The 16,954-nt window shown below is 37.3% G+C and overlaps 1 protein-coding gene and 1 non-coding gene across 2 annotated transcripts; both read left to right on the top strand.

Moving 5' to 3' along the window:
• Positions 1-193: 193 nt before the first annotated feature.
• On the top strand, positions 194-265 carry trnaa-ugc. Its single transcript has one exon. It is a non-coding gene; the product is annotated as a tRNA-Ala (tRNA).
• A 4,365-nt stretch (positions 266-4,630) lies between these two features.
• On the top strand, positions 4,631-15,084 carry mmp17b (matrix metallopeptidase 17b). The gene is made up of 12 exons (XM_046848806.1): positions 4,631-4,723; positions 7,505-7,741; positions 8,830-8,962; positions 9,044-9,197; positions 9,309-9,417; positions 9,562-9,739; positions 9,894-10,070; positions 11,083-11,203; positions 11,337-11,410; positions 12,005-12,154; positions 13,459-13,683; positions 14,413-15,084. Exons 2-12 carry the CDS (start codon positions 7,592-7,594, stop codon positions 14,805-14,807), a joined length of 1,866 nt encoding a protein of 621 aa, XP_046704762.1. The 5' UTR covers positions 4,631-4,723; positions 7,505-7,591; the 3' UTR covers positions 14,808-15,084.
• The last annotated feature ends 1,870 nt before the right edge of the window (positions 15,085-16,954 follow it).

Below are 16,954 nucleotides of genomic sequence, written 5' to 3'. Positions count from 1 at the left end.
CTACAATGAATCCCTCCTCTTTATAAAGTAATAAATTATAAAGTTTTATCAATTATTTTACGATTACATTCATTAGCTTCAGTCTAGGCGCGTGTAATTAGCTTAATTTGTCATTTAAATATAATTTATATAATTTTTTTTATTATTTGTAAAATATATATATACTTGGAAATTAAGTAGCACTTCTATGGCTGGGGATGTAGCTCAGTGGTAGAGCGCATGCTTTGCATGTATGAGGCCCCGGGTTCAATCCCCGGCATCTCCAACCTTCTTTTGTTGTTTTTTTTTGTAAGTAAATTAAAATTTTTAAGTATAGATAGAAAGTAAACACAAAAAAATTAACAATTAATCTACACAATAAAGACAAACGTTTGTGGACGCCTGATTTTTGGTATGTGTTTTTACCATTTTTACCATTTACCATTATACCATTCAACATTTATTACCCATTTGCTCTCATAAAGACCTCCACTCTTCTGGGAAGATGTTCCACTAGATTTTGTGGAGATTTCTAGAGATTCATTTAACCACAAGGTTGTTAAGTCAGGTTCTGATGTAGGTGAGGTGAGAAGACCTTAAGTGCAGCCAGTGTTTATATTTTTATATATATTCATATTTATATTATATATTATGTCATTTAAATTGATTCGATATATATTTCTGATAGGCCTAACTATCATATTAAAAAAGACATGGCTGTAAGTACATACAGACAAATCAAAGATAATATTCAGGATAACATCATTTTTATTCATTTCCTCATGTTGTGATAAAACCAGCTGCTTAAATTCATCGTAATTCCTACATTTAGACCCATTTGTGTTATTCAACTTGTAAGGCGTAAAAAATGTTACCAGGTGAAATTGATTATTTTCCAATAACAGCAGTGATCCATTTACTTAGTGTTTTATTCCACTTATATTTCACAAAAAAGGCAATTAATTCAGTGCAAACTTTGTTTTTAAATGGGTATGTCTGAAAATGTGGGTTAAATATTGCTACTTGCTTAGTATTTAGTATCTACATTATGCGTGTTATCTATCTATCTTTATTTCTTCTTCTTCTTTTTTTTAAGTTGCAGTAACCTCATATGTGATGCAGTGGTTTCCCCTCCAACACCTGGACCTCCGCTTTAGTTTGACTTCTCTTCTCGCTGTAGAAGCCTGTTTATGCCAGTTTTAGGTTGCACCTGCAGCACAGTAACCACATGTAATCCTGTCTTCACTCCTCGTTTGTGAGGTTGTGAAATTAGATTTAAGAACATGAAGTAAGAGTCTTCTGAATGGTTTTTGTATTGTATTTCCCAGAAAGTCTGAACTCATTTATTTTCTATGGGAAAACACACACCTTTTGGATCAAAGCTTCTAGAGTTTATATTCGCCCTCCATCAGTTGGACAAATTAATTATATATATGTATATATAAATCAACAGATCTGATTTATGATATCCCAAGACAAATTGACAATCTGTGTACTTTTAATGCAAAAGATCTGCATCTAAAACTGCACATAACACGTCAGATTAAAGGCAATTAGGAGTTCAAAGTCTGTGTCGCAGGTTCACCACTGTTGCTTTCTTGGAGCACTTTTGATAGATTCTGACCACTGCAGACCAGGAACATTTCACAAGAGCTGCAGTTTTGGAGATGCTCTGACCCAGACGTCTAGACGTCACAATTTGTCAAACTCGCTCAAATCCCTACGTTTGCCATTTTTCCTGCTTCAGCCATCAACTATTAAAATAAAATGTTCACTTGCTGCCTAATAAGCGAGGGGAAATTCAATCTACATAAGATAAAATATTGATCACAAATTATTGGTTACTTTCTAAATAATAAGACATCTACTAATAATTATATATAATAAATCGTGTTTTTAGGGCGTGTAGACTTTTTATATTCACTGTATATTTACAGGTTTTTTACCCTGGACAATATCACAAGATATGTCTACTTTTCCCTTCAGGTATTTTGGGCATTTAAAAAAAACAATAGATTTAATCACAATGTCATTGTAGTTACAACATCAAAACATCAATGTTGTGGCCTAAGCCATGAAGTCCACAAAAGAAAGCTGTTCATACAGAGCCTTCTTATTTCCTCTTCACTCCTCGCAACTCTGACCTTTATCTCCAGACTCATGAGCACATCATCCGTCTGCATCCTCATGCTGGTGTTTGCGTTCATCATTACACGTCATGATCGGTTACAGATTCGCTCGTTCTCCTCTGGTCCTACACATGTTCCCTGTGACACTCACAATGGCTGCCTATATGACTGCAGAGTTCCTCCTACAGCACACTGAGTTGTTAGGGAGACCCGAGTTCACATGGTTCTTTGTGGCTTTTCGATCATTCTGTTTCTAACACACAACCCTATTCACACACACACTCACACACACACACACACACACACACACACACACACACACACACACACACACATCCTGCCTTTTCAAACAGGCTTAAAATACAGTGAGCACTACCCTTTTGCCCCTCGAGCCGGCGCTGACCTTTGACCCTGGTCAGCCTTGTCACCGGGACGACAAGGGCAATAACGCAGCCTCTTTTCAGAAAAGTGGTTTTATAAATGTGGTGTCTAAATGCTGTTTCATTATGGATCCTCTGCTCCAAAATAAATAATATCTAACGTTCATTTAAAATAATGCTAATATTTATTGTACGGTTTGTCTCTCGGAGTCTCATCCCACTCGTTATCATTTGTATTTATAATTTGTTATAATAATAATAATAATAATAATAATAATAATAATAATAATATAAAAATATTATAATTATAAAAAAATGTAATCAGTTTTGTGAAGGTTATGAGTATAAAGAAAAAAACACAAGATATATACACAGTGTATACATTCATTTTCAACCTTGTTTCAGCAGCATATCCATCCAATTAAAAGTAAATGTTTTATTATTATTATTATTATTATTATTATTATTATTATTATTATTATTTTATTTTCCACTTTTTTTAGACTTGCTTAGCTTTAAAATTGTGTGTTTTTTATAAAGTCAAAAGTAACGTGAACTACAAACACGTGTACTGTTTTATTTATTGAGCAAGGAATTGTGTTTTTCGTGTCATTAACGCTTTTGCAGATAAATTAGTGGTTGTGGTGTTTTCCAAATAGAAAGTGGTTGGATCACTTTCAGTGCTCAAAGGCAAATATTTTAATATTAAAACCTTTTGGTTTAGTAAAAAAAAAGAAAGATGTAACACACGGAATTAACCACTTGCCTGTTAGTATTAGTAGAAGTATCAGTAATAGTAGAAGTATTAGTAAGTGTACTATAATTATTAATAGTAGTAGAAGTTGTAGTAGTACAGATATTAGTAGTTAGAAGTAATAGTATAAGTAGGAGTAGTTGTTATTAGTAGTAGTATTAGTACAAGTAGTAGTAGAATAAGTAGTAGTAGTTTTATAAGTATTTCAGGTAGTAGTAGTAGTTGTTGTAGTATAATTATTAGTAGCAGTAATAGAAGTAGTAGTAATATTAGTAGCAGTTGTATTATTATTATTATTATTATTTATTATTATTATTTGTTGTTGTGGTTGTAGTTGTAGAATAAGTTGTAGTAGTAGTAGTTGTGGTAGAAGTATTATTATCATAAGTAGTTGTTGTTTTATTTGTTGTTTTATTTATTTAGTTAGTATAATTATAATTATTATTATTATTATTAGTAGTAGTAGTAGTAGTATTTGTTGTAGTTGTAGAATAAGTATTATATAATATTATATAGTAGTAGTAGTTGCCGTTGTAGTAGTAGTAGTGGTAGTAATTGTAGTAGTACTAGTATTTGTTGTGGTTGTAGAGTAAGTATATTATATAGTATTATTATATAATATTATATAGTAGAAGTAGTAGTAGTAGTAGTAGTTGTTGTTGTGGTTGTAGAATAAGAATTATATAATATTATATAGTAGTAGTTGTTGCTGTTGTTTTCGGTGTAGTATTAGTGATACTATATCCTCATGTATCCTCATGATACTATATCCTCCATGTGTTTTTTTTCCAGGTTCTACATAAAGACATTTATCAAATAAGCTTCTGTGTAAGCAGCTTCCATCCTGCTTGGCTGTCCGGAGTGTGCTTTTCTGATCAAGCCGTTCCCTTCAGACTCACACACACTGCTGCTCTGCCAGAAAGACTGACATCACATCTGGATTTACAATTATTCTGTTATAATCCTAAACTCATCCAAGAGAGCATGTAAGACTCGAACATGCCTGAAATCACTTATCTCGAAAGTGCAGCGTTCAATCATTTCTGTCCTCTCTGTCAAGTGATATTTAAATTGATGGTTAAAAATCATAACGGAGAAATGGATAGTAAGATATGTAGCATGAGTTTCGGTCAGATAGAAATATGTAATGCAGCAGATCAGATGAAAATCTCTTTTCTCTTATATTTTAAATCATTAAAAAAAAATTGTAAATGCCACACACACACACACACACACACACACACACACACACACACACACACACACACAGCTGCCCCTGTGTGTTCCACTGGGGCGGGGCAGCCTGTTTTTGGGGGGTGTTTAAAGGATTATTGTGTTAGCAGGGCGGTCGTGAGAGAGGAGGGAAAGAGCCCAGGACATGAGAGGGACACATCTGTTCCGAGAGACAGAGTCGGAGGGAGTGAGGGACAGAGTGGGTGAATTAAAGCCAAAAGACACAGAGTTCTAAAGACAGAAGGAGGGTAAGGGATCACTTGTTTTTTTGTGCTTGAGAATGTAGTTTTGTTTTTTCTGTTTTTCAAATCTTTTTTATTTTAGTTTTTAGTTTTGATGTGTGTAAAAGTATTATTATTATTATTATTATTATTATTATTATTATTATTATTATTATAATCTTTCTTAATTTTATTTGGTAGTTTGGCATGCTTTAGATTTTATTGTCTTGGGTTTTTTGTATTTTGAATAAATTAGTCCTTTAAATAATATTTAGCTAGTTGGAATAAAAACAAATTTTATTATATTGCATCATATTGCAGTACCATATCTGTATCTAATCAAGCAAATAAAAGCTTTAGGATGTACAACATTATTCACACCAGGCCCCATTACAGAAAAGTAACTTTCGTAGATTTTGGCTGCAATTGAAAGTTGTATTTAAAGAATTTACTATTACATTTTGTATTTTATATATTGTTACCTTTAACTTTTTGGAGCATCTGTAAAAATCACAAAAAATGATGGCATCTGTACTCAGTTATTCTCTCAGTAGCCTCTTTATTTTTTTCTATTTTGAAGACATTAAGATAAACAAATAAATCGCAGCTTTTCTTGTCATTGCGAAACTGGAAATCACATCATCCCGACTCCATCCTGATGACTTTCCCGTGTCTGAAAACTTACAGCTCAGACTGTGTCAAAGTGCTGACACTGTGATCTTCAGGTTTTAGACTTTAGATTATGTGAATTCTCCTCGATAAAGTTTCTGCATAAGTTTCTCTAATAGAAACAATATTTTATTAGGTTATATTTTCAGATGAAAATTTGGGAATGGCAAAACCTTACACTAACATTATATGAGCAAAAGTAGTTTTTATATATCCCATTTCTCAATTTGTCCCAATGTCCTGCTATAATAACTTCCACTCTTCAGGGAAGATTTTCCAATAGATTTTGGAGCTTCATGTGCTCAATCATCTACAAGGGTGTTAGTAAAGTGATGTAGGTGAGATGAGGAGGCCTGGGGTGCAGTCAGTGTTCATATAATTTATCCCAAAAGTGTTTAATAGGGTTGAGTTCAGAATCTATAGCAGGAAATCTCCCACTCCAACTGATATAAAGCAGATCTTCATGGAGTTGCTTTGTGCACAGGAACAATGTTATGCTGGACCAGGTTTGGGTCTCCTAGTTCATGTAAAGGCAACATTTCATGCCACCAAATCTACAGACATCCAATACTATTGTGTACCTTCAATTTTGTGGTTACATTTTGGGAATTCACATTGGCAGAGGAAAGTCCCAGTAGTCTATTTATAGTATATAACAAAAGGAAACCCAGAAATGCTTTAATTCCTTCTCGTTCCTGTCGAGTTTTACAGTTTACTATATAATTAATACGAATCATAATAAGTGCATTTTTATGTTCGTGTGTATAAAAGAGCTCTTATAGCAATCTCTCGAATGCTGCCGGGAAGTTTTGGTTGTAAAAATGAGTAAGTGGATTGAAGATGGACGGATTTGCATGATCGAGGAGAGGAGATGAATGGGTCGGAGGCGTAGTCGGTGGCTTTCAATTATGGAGAGGACAACATTGTGTAAGGGGCATTGAGAAAGCTTGTAGGACGTGAGGATGTAATTCAATTACCGGATTTCATTACTTGAGTAAGCATATGGCGGGGGACGGGGTGGGTAGGTTTTCCAGGTATAGGAGGTATGGGGTGAATAGTGTCTGCGAGAGAGTGTATGAAAAGATAGAGTTATGGAATGAGGGGAGGTGAAGTCGGAAAGCACCTCTTCGATGAGGAGGAGTGAAAAGAACAAGGTGTGGTGGCGACACAAAGATACCATTGTTGGACCTCTTTCTTTTCGTGTGTGAGTGTATTCACTCTACAGCATGTCTAACAGCTTTTTGATGAGCTCTGTTCTTGTTCAGTATAAAGAATATAATATCGGTCGTATGTGTACGGGTAAGACATTTATTTGTACAATACACAAAGAATAAAACATCTGTGGGTGTGCAGTTATAGGAAACGAATCGAAAATAGGGTGGTGCGAAACGGCTCAAACTAACCGCCACAAAAAAAAATTAAAAAATAAATAGAATGCTATTAATGAAACAAACAATGATGAGCCCAAATCTTTGTTTTCAACTACTTAAACAAAATCGTGTGTCATGGCGAGTTCGAGTCAAGAGTTTCTCTCTCAAGATGTTCAGCTTGTTGTCCACCTCTGGGTTTCTAAAAAAAAAGATACAGCTTTACGCTTCGCAACATTCGAGCTCCTGGAGGCGTGTCGTGGGCTCGAGTCATTAAGAACAACAGAAGCAACAATGACTTCAGCAAACTCACACATTCTTCTCCAGAGTCCTGTGCAGCGCTGCCGATGACTTCCGTAACCGAATGTATCGCTGTGATGGGCGTGCTTTTGCTCTCAGTTGCTCTGGTTGCTGTTCCCAACAAGGAATTCTGCCATTCATGATGTCATGAAGAGCCATGTTTGTTTTTAAAAATTACGAAACTTACGAACTTTACGAAGAAGTGTATCTGGCGCAGAAATTCTCTGTCGTACGTCCAAATCATTTTTCTAAAACTTTGGCCATGTTTAGCATGAGAACCAACTTCAACAGTGTAAATAATTCATAAATACAATGAAATAGTGATGAATTGCTGAATGGCACTTCAGGCTTTTTATCTGTTTATAGATGCCTATTCTAAACATCCATACCAGTTTGTTGCTGTATAACATGTGCTTGAGGATGATGCCAGGAAGTGTCATGAGGTGATTTTTCTTTCTATCACACTCTCTAGGATGCACTGATGCACTGAATAGGGGTCCCATGACATTTCCTCCTGCTGAGGACGGTGTTCTTCTTGAAGGGTTTCTAACGTCTCACCATGAAGCTGCTGCAGTGGACAGTGCTGACACTCAGTCTGTGTGGATGCAAGTGGGCAGTCTCAGTCTCACTGCCTCGGCCTATTACCCCAATAACACCGGAAACTCCATCCTTTGTTACGCCTACAGTGGATGATAGCGCAAGACTAGTGGTGAGATTCTTTGCATAGCGTTCTTTTTTTTAGCTACAGTTCCTCAGGATCATGTGGATAATAATGGGGAAGTGGTAACTCACACTGCATGGTCAAAAAGGAAGTGCAAAAGTGCTCCCTAGAGTATTAGTTAAATGGAATATAGTGCCCTCTAGGGTGCCATTACATTGGAGAAAATGTAATGAGGTGTGGTGATGAAAAGATTGGATCATTTTAGTGATTTGGGTCTTCGTCAAAGTGAACAAATCTTTTTGAGTCATTTAGTTCATTTCGTTCCTTTGATCAGAATTTAAATAAAATAATCAATTTTCCCCAACACGTCTACACGTACACCAATTTTTACAATAAACCAATTTGATAATAAACAGAATGAGTAGCTCATCTCTCATTTCCTGTGGTCTGTGTCATTAGTTTTTTTTAGACAAAAAAAACACATAATAAAAGAACGACGACTCGAACCAGAGGACTCATGAAATTAATCACTCAATTCTGTTTCCTGTGTGATGCAGTGTATAGCGTATATGGGAGTCACTTGACAAAGAAAAGAACGACTCAGACCAGAGGAATCATGAGATGAACTACTCAGTTCTGTTTCCTTTCTATAACCACTGTGCTGTAATGAATATGTGACAAATTAATGCTATTCTATTCTATTCTATTCTATTCTATTCTATTCTATTCTATTCTATTCTATTCTAGAGACTTTGTGACGCTTTGCTTATGCGCCTCCAGTAGAAAATGATAGAATCACTCTATGAGACTACTCATTCTTCTGAGTCACATTAAAGACTTGTTCAAAATTAACAAAGCACATCATTAACAAGGTGCCATTTTACGGTGCTGCCACATGCAGGAGAAAATAGTGGTGTTCTAATAGGTTTAAGGATAGAGAACGCCTGACAAAGTACACTATAGGGTAATAAAACGATCCTGAGTTTTCCAAAAATTTATTAAAGATTTTAAGTTAAAATGCTCTGCATATAAACCAACATTTCACGATATACAAAGCAATAAGAGGGAAAACAAAACATTTCAATGTTAATAAAAGCTTAATAATAATCAAATGCCTCATTGTGGTCCTTGAACAGGATTGGCTTATGAAGTATGGCTACCTGCCTCCTCCTGACCCCTCCACAGGTCAGCTTCAGGCCTGGACTGCAGTCACACACGCTCTAAAGGCTATGCAAAGATTTGCTGGATTGCACGACACTGGAGCATTGGGTAGGAAAACATATCTTTCTGTTCTCTCCTTAACCAGATTTGTATTGAACAATCACTTCTCTTTATCTCTCTCTTGTTCAGACGAGGAGACGCTGAAACTGATTCAGACACCACGCTGTTCACTTCCTGATGAGGAAGACAGTCAGATTCCTGATTCAGACTTGGATACTGAGCTCCAAGGAAAGAGGGTGAAGAGAGCCGTATCGAGCTGGGCTCAGAGAAACATCAACTGGAGGTTTACCTCATTATGAGATCATTTTTCTGGACGTGCAAAAAGTATTTTAAAAAACTTCTCTAAAACCTCTTTTTTCTCTCTTTTCTCTCTATCTCTTTTCCTCGCTCCCAGATTGCACACCTATCCCACCTCCTCAGCTCTATCCCATGAGATGTTCCGTTCTCTGGTATTCTATGCTCTGAAAGTGTGGGCCGAACCAACAGCTCTTGAGTTTCATGAGGTCAGATGTTTGATATATCACAATCAGTATCAGAATCATTTTTTGCAAAATAAAAGAGTAAAATTATAGAAAGGATTAAAGTAAAATAAAATATTAGAACATGTATGTTAATATGTTCAATTCAATGTGCATGAAAATTGATAGGTTGGAGGACCAGATGGGGCAGATCTTCTGATTGATTTCCTGCATGGTTCGCATGGTGATGAATACCCGTTTGATGGGTTGGGTGGAGCTGTTGGCCACGCCTTTTTTCCTTCTGACCCGAACAGAGCAGGTGAAGTTCATTTGGATGCAGAGGAAGAGTGGGCATTCAGACAGCCAGGTAACACACACACACACACACACACACACACACACACACACACACACACACACACACACACACACACCCATACACATAAACACACACAAAAATCAGACCCTGAAACTTATCTGCTTGGTTTACTGAGAACTGCATGTTCCTAATGTACCCGCAGCTTCTGAAGGTACAGATGCGTTCACAGTGCTGGTGCACGAGCTCGGCCATGCTCTTGGACTCTCCCACTCTTCAGCACGGGGGTCTGTTATGAGGCCGTATTACCAAGGGCCCTTGGGAGACCCACTCCACTTCAGTCTGGGAGCTCCAGATCGAGAACGCATCACCGCTCTCTATGGTAACTTTCACCAGACCAATCAACTAATCAGCCAATCAGTTAATTTATTTATCCCTCCATCCAGCTATCTATCAATTTATCTGTTTGTACAGTGATCTACTCAAGCATTTTCTCATACACAATTAATCACACCATCCATCTATTCAATCCAGTCTAATCAATTAAACCAAAAAAATCCACCCATCATCTATCAAGGTCATCTATGCAATCATCCATCTATCTATCCATTCAGCCAGCCAACCATCTGTCGGTCTGTCTGTCTCTCTAACTATCTGTCTGTCATCTTACTTCCTAACTGCATTAAACAATACAACTATTCGTCTTTTACTTTTCTATCAATTAATCAATTAATCAATCAAACTTTTAACCCCCCCTTCATCCAACCATCAAATTATTCCACGAAACCAACTATCCATAAAGCCATCCATCCACTTCTTAATCCATCCATCAATCCATCCATCCATCCATCCATCCATCCATCCATCCATTCATCCATTCATCCATCAATTAATCAATTCATCAATTAATCAATTGATCCATCCATCTTTTCATCCATCTATCCATCCATTCTTTTATTCATCCATCTATCAATTTATCAATTAATCCAGCCACCCAGTCATGCATTCATCCATTCTTTCATCCATTGTCACACCTATGAATTAATCCATCCATCCATCCATCCATCCATCCATCCATCCATCCCTCCATCCATCCATCTATCCATCCATCCATCCATCCATCCATCCATCCATCCATCTATTCATCCATCCATCCATCCATCCATCCATCTATCCATCCATTTACTCATCCATCTATCAATCCATCTATCAATCTATCTATCCATCCATCCATCCATCCATCCATCCATCCATCCATCCATTCATCCATCCATCCATTCATTCATCCATTTATCTGCTTTTCTCCATATCTACAGCTACAAGTTTATTTACACCATATTCTATACATTTCTCCTTTTTTAAGACAGAATTTTAATATCATGTATTTTGTATAGGGAGGAAGGGTGACCATCTACAGACTCATCTTCTACAGGCAGAAGCTGAAATGAAATATCCACATAGAGGCACACACAGACTCACACACCGTCACCGGCACACACACAGTCCCCTCGACAGGTATGATAAACATTCATGCAGGTGGAGTGCGTGTCCTTGTTAAAATCTCTGATATTTGAGAAAAATTTCAACATGATGAATAAGAGCATAATAACAGTGTTGTGTTTTTTACTCCTTTTCTGTCCAAATTCAGTCCTTCTGAGGATCGCTGCAACACCAGTTTCGATGCGGTTGCTAAAATCCGAGGGGAGGTGTTTTTCTTCAAAGGTTTCCAGGAGCGAAAATTACTAAACAAAAATCATTTCATCCTTTCACAAGCATGTTTAATGTGGTTTTTTGTTTTTTTTTACGTCAATCATGTTGATAGGATTTCGTCCAGCCTGAAAAATTAGGGAATGTAAAGAGACACAGATTCATATCTGTGCTTCGGTCTCAGTATTATGGCACAGCTCTGCTGATTTCATACACAAGACAGTGTCAACGAATTAAAAACTCTCTGTGAGCAATGTGGCAATTTTATTTATTTAAAAACATTATAATTTCTACAGTAGGCAGGAAATTAAGCAGCAAATAACATAAGAATAAGAAAAAATATTTTTTTAAGAGACACGTTTATTTATTTAGTGAGGAAAAAACTTAAATCACTTTAAATGCAAAACTAAATGGATTTTATTACTAAAAATCATTTAGTAATAAATTATAACTACATTTGCTGGACAACTTAGGGAGTTTTCACTTTGAATTTCACTTTTTCTAATAGCAGCATGTCCTGTTGATTTATTCTTCAAACACTTTACATCTCTATTTAATATTCTATACCTCGATTGCTATCAAGATGCTTCAACTGAAGTCTGTTCCTAGGTATGAGTATGTGGAGGGTAAACACAGGAGGTCTGGTCTCTCGGAGAGCCGTGTCTGTGCGTAAACTCTGGGCTGCCTTGCCCACATCTCTGCCCCCACTGAGGGCCGTACTGGAGAGGCATGAGGATCATGCCATCATCTTCATCAGCGGTCAGTGTCTCCAAGCGACATCATCCTGCATATAACATCTTACATCAGATTGAGTGCAAAAATGATCAAGTTGAAATCATGTACGTTTTTTGGTGAAGCTGTGAGAGCATTGTAGATTTTACTGCAAAGTGAACACTATATATTAGGGATGTGCATCTCCATAACTGAGGCCGAAGCAATTCAACAATGCATTAAAGATACATATAAAGCAGCGGATGTTCTTTTCCTGTTCTGTTTCCAGAAAGTTGCAGCTCTACCTCTGTCATGTTAATCTGTATTCTATGTGACTCTCAGGACACGCCTCGTTCTCCGTAGCATTGCGATACGTCGTATTCACGTAGCAGCAGCATTACTGAGAGAACGCGCTCGAGAAACAGTTTAGCCAGGAGAATTGAATCTACAAAAATCTGTCACAAATTATTGGTCACTTTCTAAATAATAAAAGTATAGCATCGACACATCTACTAATAAATATATATAAATAAAATAGTTTTTACCGATGCAAATACAAAAAACAATTAAACAAATTCATACAGCTTTAGTCCCCATTGACTAAAGTGTAGCGAACTTAGCTCGCGAAAAAGGGAAATATTTATGAGTCATTATAACGGGATATAATTAACCATAAATATTTAAATAAAGTTTTACAATTAACGGTAATGGAATTAATGTTACAATTACTTGGTCTGTTCCTCCACCAAACAAACAGTATAATCTTTTAATAATTCTACAGTAGGGTTATCTCCCCAGCCAAGAAAGACACGACCTTCCCTTTTACTTTATACCGTACAAGTAATTTAGCATGTAGCAAGATCACAAGTATGCAGTGACCTTGAAATAAGAGCGGCACTCAGTGACAATCACTTATAAACATACGGCGTTTAATGAATTAGACCATGCAACATAGAACTAAACTACACAAACATACATAAAAAGAAAGAGAAATTAAGAATATGTAGAGGGGGAAGAGAAGGAAAAAGAAGAAAGAGAGAGAAAGAAAGAAAAGGAATGGCAAGTTTAACTTCAAATTGACCACAACCTCAAAAAAAATCATCAAGAAATTAATCTAGCAATCTATCTGTCTACCCATCCATCTATCCATCCATCCATACATCCATACATCCATCCATCCAAGGAGTCTCTGGTATCAAAGTCAGAGAGGACCTTTAGGGTTTTCACTGGCTTGACTTATATTTCATTTTTCACTTTTGCACTCACACTAGTTGTATTTTACATGGTTATCTGTACAGGGTGTGTTAAAGACTTGATCACTTGCAATCCTTACAAAAGAATGTTTTTTTCAGGGTCTCAGTTCTGGATATTTAAGGATCTGTCGCTGCAGGATGGTTTCCCCCAGCCACTGTCTGCTCTGAATCATACATCCTCGGACAGTAGAGAGGAACATGGTGTACACTGGGATCCTGAAAAAGGAGTGGTGTGGGGGTCGGAAGGGGAGCAGGAACAGAGCGGACAAGTGTGGAAAGAACTCATTGAAGGAGGAGTGAACGGAATTATTACAGACAACGATGGTGAGGAAAAGTTTCAAACCTTTTCACACAATCAAATCTCACTCAAACATCCTCAGACCCCTCTCACACAATCAAACCTCTCACACACTATTGAACCTCTTTACACACCACCAAATATTTCAGACACCCTCAAACCTTTGTCACACAATCAAACCTCTCACACATCATCTAAACATTCAGACACTATAAAACTTCTCTCACATAATCAAACCTCTCACGCACTATTAAACCTCTCTTACCATCAAATATGTCAGACACCCTCAAACCTCTCTAACACATTCAAACCTCTCACACACTATTGAACCTCTCTTGCACACCACCAAATATTTCAGACCCCCTTAAACATCTCTTACACAAAATCAAACCTCTCTTACACAATCAAACCTCTCTTACACACTATCAAATCACAACTTACTCTCAAACATCATTATACCTCCTACACACCATCAAAACATTCAGACACCATCAAACCTCTCACACACATCATCAAACCATTTACACACCTTCAAAGCTTTCAGACATCATCAAAACTCTCTCAAACATCAAACATCTCACAAACACCATCAAAGCTTTCGGACATCATCAACCCTCTAATACACCATCAAACCTCTCTCACACAATCAGACCACTCACACACATACACACTCTCTGTCAAATCTCTCAAACATTCAAATGCAATCAAACCTGTGTGTTTATGAGACATTTTTCTTTGTCTTATTTGTCCATCAGGTTCTCTCTTACTCTTCAAAGGCTCTCACTATTGGAAGTTTGCCCACCCAGGCGTCGCCCCTGAGGATGGATTTCCCCGACCTGTGGCTTTGGATTGGTTGAACTGCCCCGACTCTTCCCCTCATCATTCTACTGATATCTCTCTGATGTCCACTGCGGGTCAACAGGAGCTTTTAGAGAGAAAAGAGGAAGGAGCTTTGGAGCAGATGAGGCGCAGGATCAAAACCACGACAAGACATGTGGAGAATCCTCAGGAATGTCCATGTTCCAACGGCGCATCACTAGCTAACACAAGTCTGCTTTTCCTGACGATTAGCTTGATCTTACACACTCTGACTTCTCAGACATCTGTGTCACCTTTTAGGTCACACTCACATCCTGCTCAGTTTCAGTGAACCTGTGCCCACTGTATCACACTATTCAATGTGTTATGTGATGCTTTACTGCTCAGCACGGTTGTAAAGAGTGGCTGGTTGATTGACAATAACTTTCCTGTCAGCACAAACCAATCTGAATGTTCCTAGACCTCTCAAATTACAGGTAATAAGGTGTTTCTGTCTGGCTTTACTTTAAGAGGGCCAAGCACAGAAGGAGCTTCGACACCCTACTGATATTCTACCTTTTCTCGGGGCTGATGCGATTCGCATTTCGATGCATAGCCAATGATACTATACATTAATATACAGTACAGACCAAAAGTTTGAACACACCTTCTCATTGAAAGAGTTTTCTTTATTTTCATGACTATGAAAATTGTAGAGTCACACTGAAGGCATCAAGGGCTATTTGACCAAGAAGGAGAGTGATGGGGTGCTGCGCCAGATGACCTGGCCTCCACAGTCACCGGACCTGAACCCAATCGAGATGGTTTAGGGGTGAGCTGGACCGCAGAGTGAAGGCAAAAGGGCCAACAAGTGCCAAGCGTCTCTCGGGGAACTCCTTCAAGACTGTTGGAGGACCATTTCAGGTGACTACCTCTTGAAGCTCATCAAGAGAATGCCAAGAGTGTGCAAAGCAGTAATCAAAGCAAAAGGTGGCTACTTTGAAGAACCTAGAATATGACATTTTTCAGTTGTTTCACACTTTTTTGTTATGTATATAATTCCATATATAATTCCACATGTGTTAATTCATAGTTTTGATACCTTCAGTGTGAATCTACAATTTTCATAGTCATGAAAATAAAGAAAACTCTTTGAATGAGAAGGTGTGTCCAAACTTTTGGTCTGTACTGTACATATGCCTGTTATGATGCAGTGCGATCTAATTTAATTTGATTCAACGAGCGGTAGATCAGTGGTTAAGGTGTTGTCTTACTGATCGGAAGGTCAGGGGTTCAAGTCCCCGTATTGCCAAGCTGCCACTCTTGGGCCCTTGAGCAAGACCCTTAACTCTCAGTGCTCTAGGGGTGCTGTCGTATCATGGCTGACCCTGTGCTCTGCCCCCAGCTTCTAAGCAATCTGGGATATGAGGAGAAAAAATTTCACTCTGCTCTAATGTTATTGTTACAAATAAAGGCTATTTTATTCTGCAATACGATGCAATGGAAAAAAATTGGATGCTATACAATTCATTATGGTACAGATCACTTTTATTTCTTTGCTTTAGTCAGACAGCAAAACATCAAGTGCCATCTAACTTCTGACGCACAGGCCTTTGTAGTGCAAAAAAAAAGAGAGAAAAAAGATTCAATAAAACCAGAATGTTTTTTTCCTGTTTTGTCTCCCTGAAGTTACAGCTCTACCTCTGCCATGTTAATCTCTATTCTATGTGACTCTGAATACACGCCTCACTTTCTGTAGTGTTGTGATACGTCATATTCATGTTCGCCACTTGAGAAAGTTTTGTGAGGAGAAATCAATTGACACAGAAAATATTGGTTGCATATCATCGATCACTTTCGAAATAATAAAAGTATAGTGCATCTACTAATAGTTATATATAAATAAAATCGTTGCTTTTATATATATATTAAATTGATGCATCTCATTGTTAACCTTTATGACGATGCACCAATCTTACGATCCCTAGTGTTTATAGCAGCAAATTTAAACATCTGTTAAAAAGTTGCTCAATTTGAGGGGGTCGAAGGAACATTCAGACTGAATTTGGGCCACCACTTGTTTAAAATTAGGCCTGGATGTTAATAGCTTTTGTGTCCACAATTTAAAAGCCTATCACTGTATTTCCTGGGTCAAGACAAGCCTCATCGTCCAAATATTATCAAATCTTTTCCGGATTTGGTTCACACCATTTTGACAAAATGCTCCCCAATTGTTCCAGTCATTTCCTTCTTCAGAACACCAGAACTGTTTGTAAAACAAATGCATCAAGTGTGAAATTAAAATCACTCCTCCTCTGCCTAAAGCTATGGCTTTTTAAGAGTGCTTACTGTAGGAAACAGCTGTTCAGTTTACGAGTGCTTGGCCACCCAAAATGCTACTTCCAGCCCTAATATTTGGTTTTACAAGCTCTAGAAATAGAGTGCATAAAAAAATCCAGATTATAGTTATGTCTAGTTTCTGAAAAAAACCCAAACGAT

Source organism: Silurus meridionalis, chromosome 5, assembly GCF_014805685.1.
Source record: "Silurus meridionalis isolate SWU-2019-XX chromosome 5, ASM1480568v1, whole genome shotgun sequence".
NCBI lineage: Eukaryota > Metazoa > Chordata > Actinopteri > Siluriformes > Siluridae > Silurus > Silurus meridionalis.
Note: the sequence above shows the minus strand (reverse complement) of the source record. Positions and strands in the feature narration are given on the sequence as shown.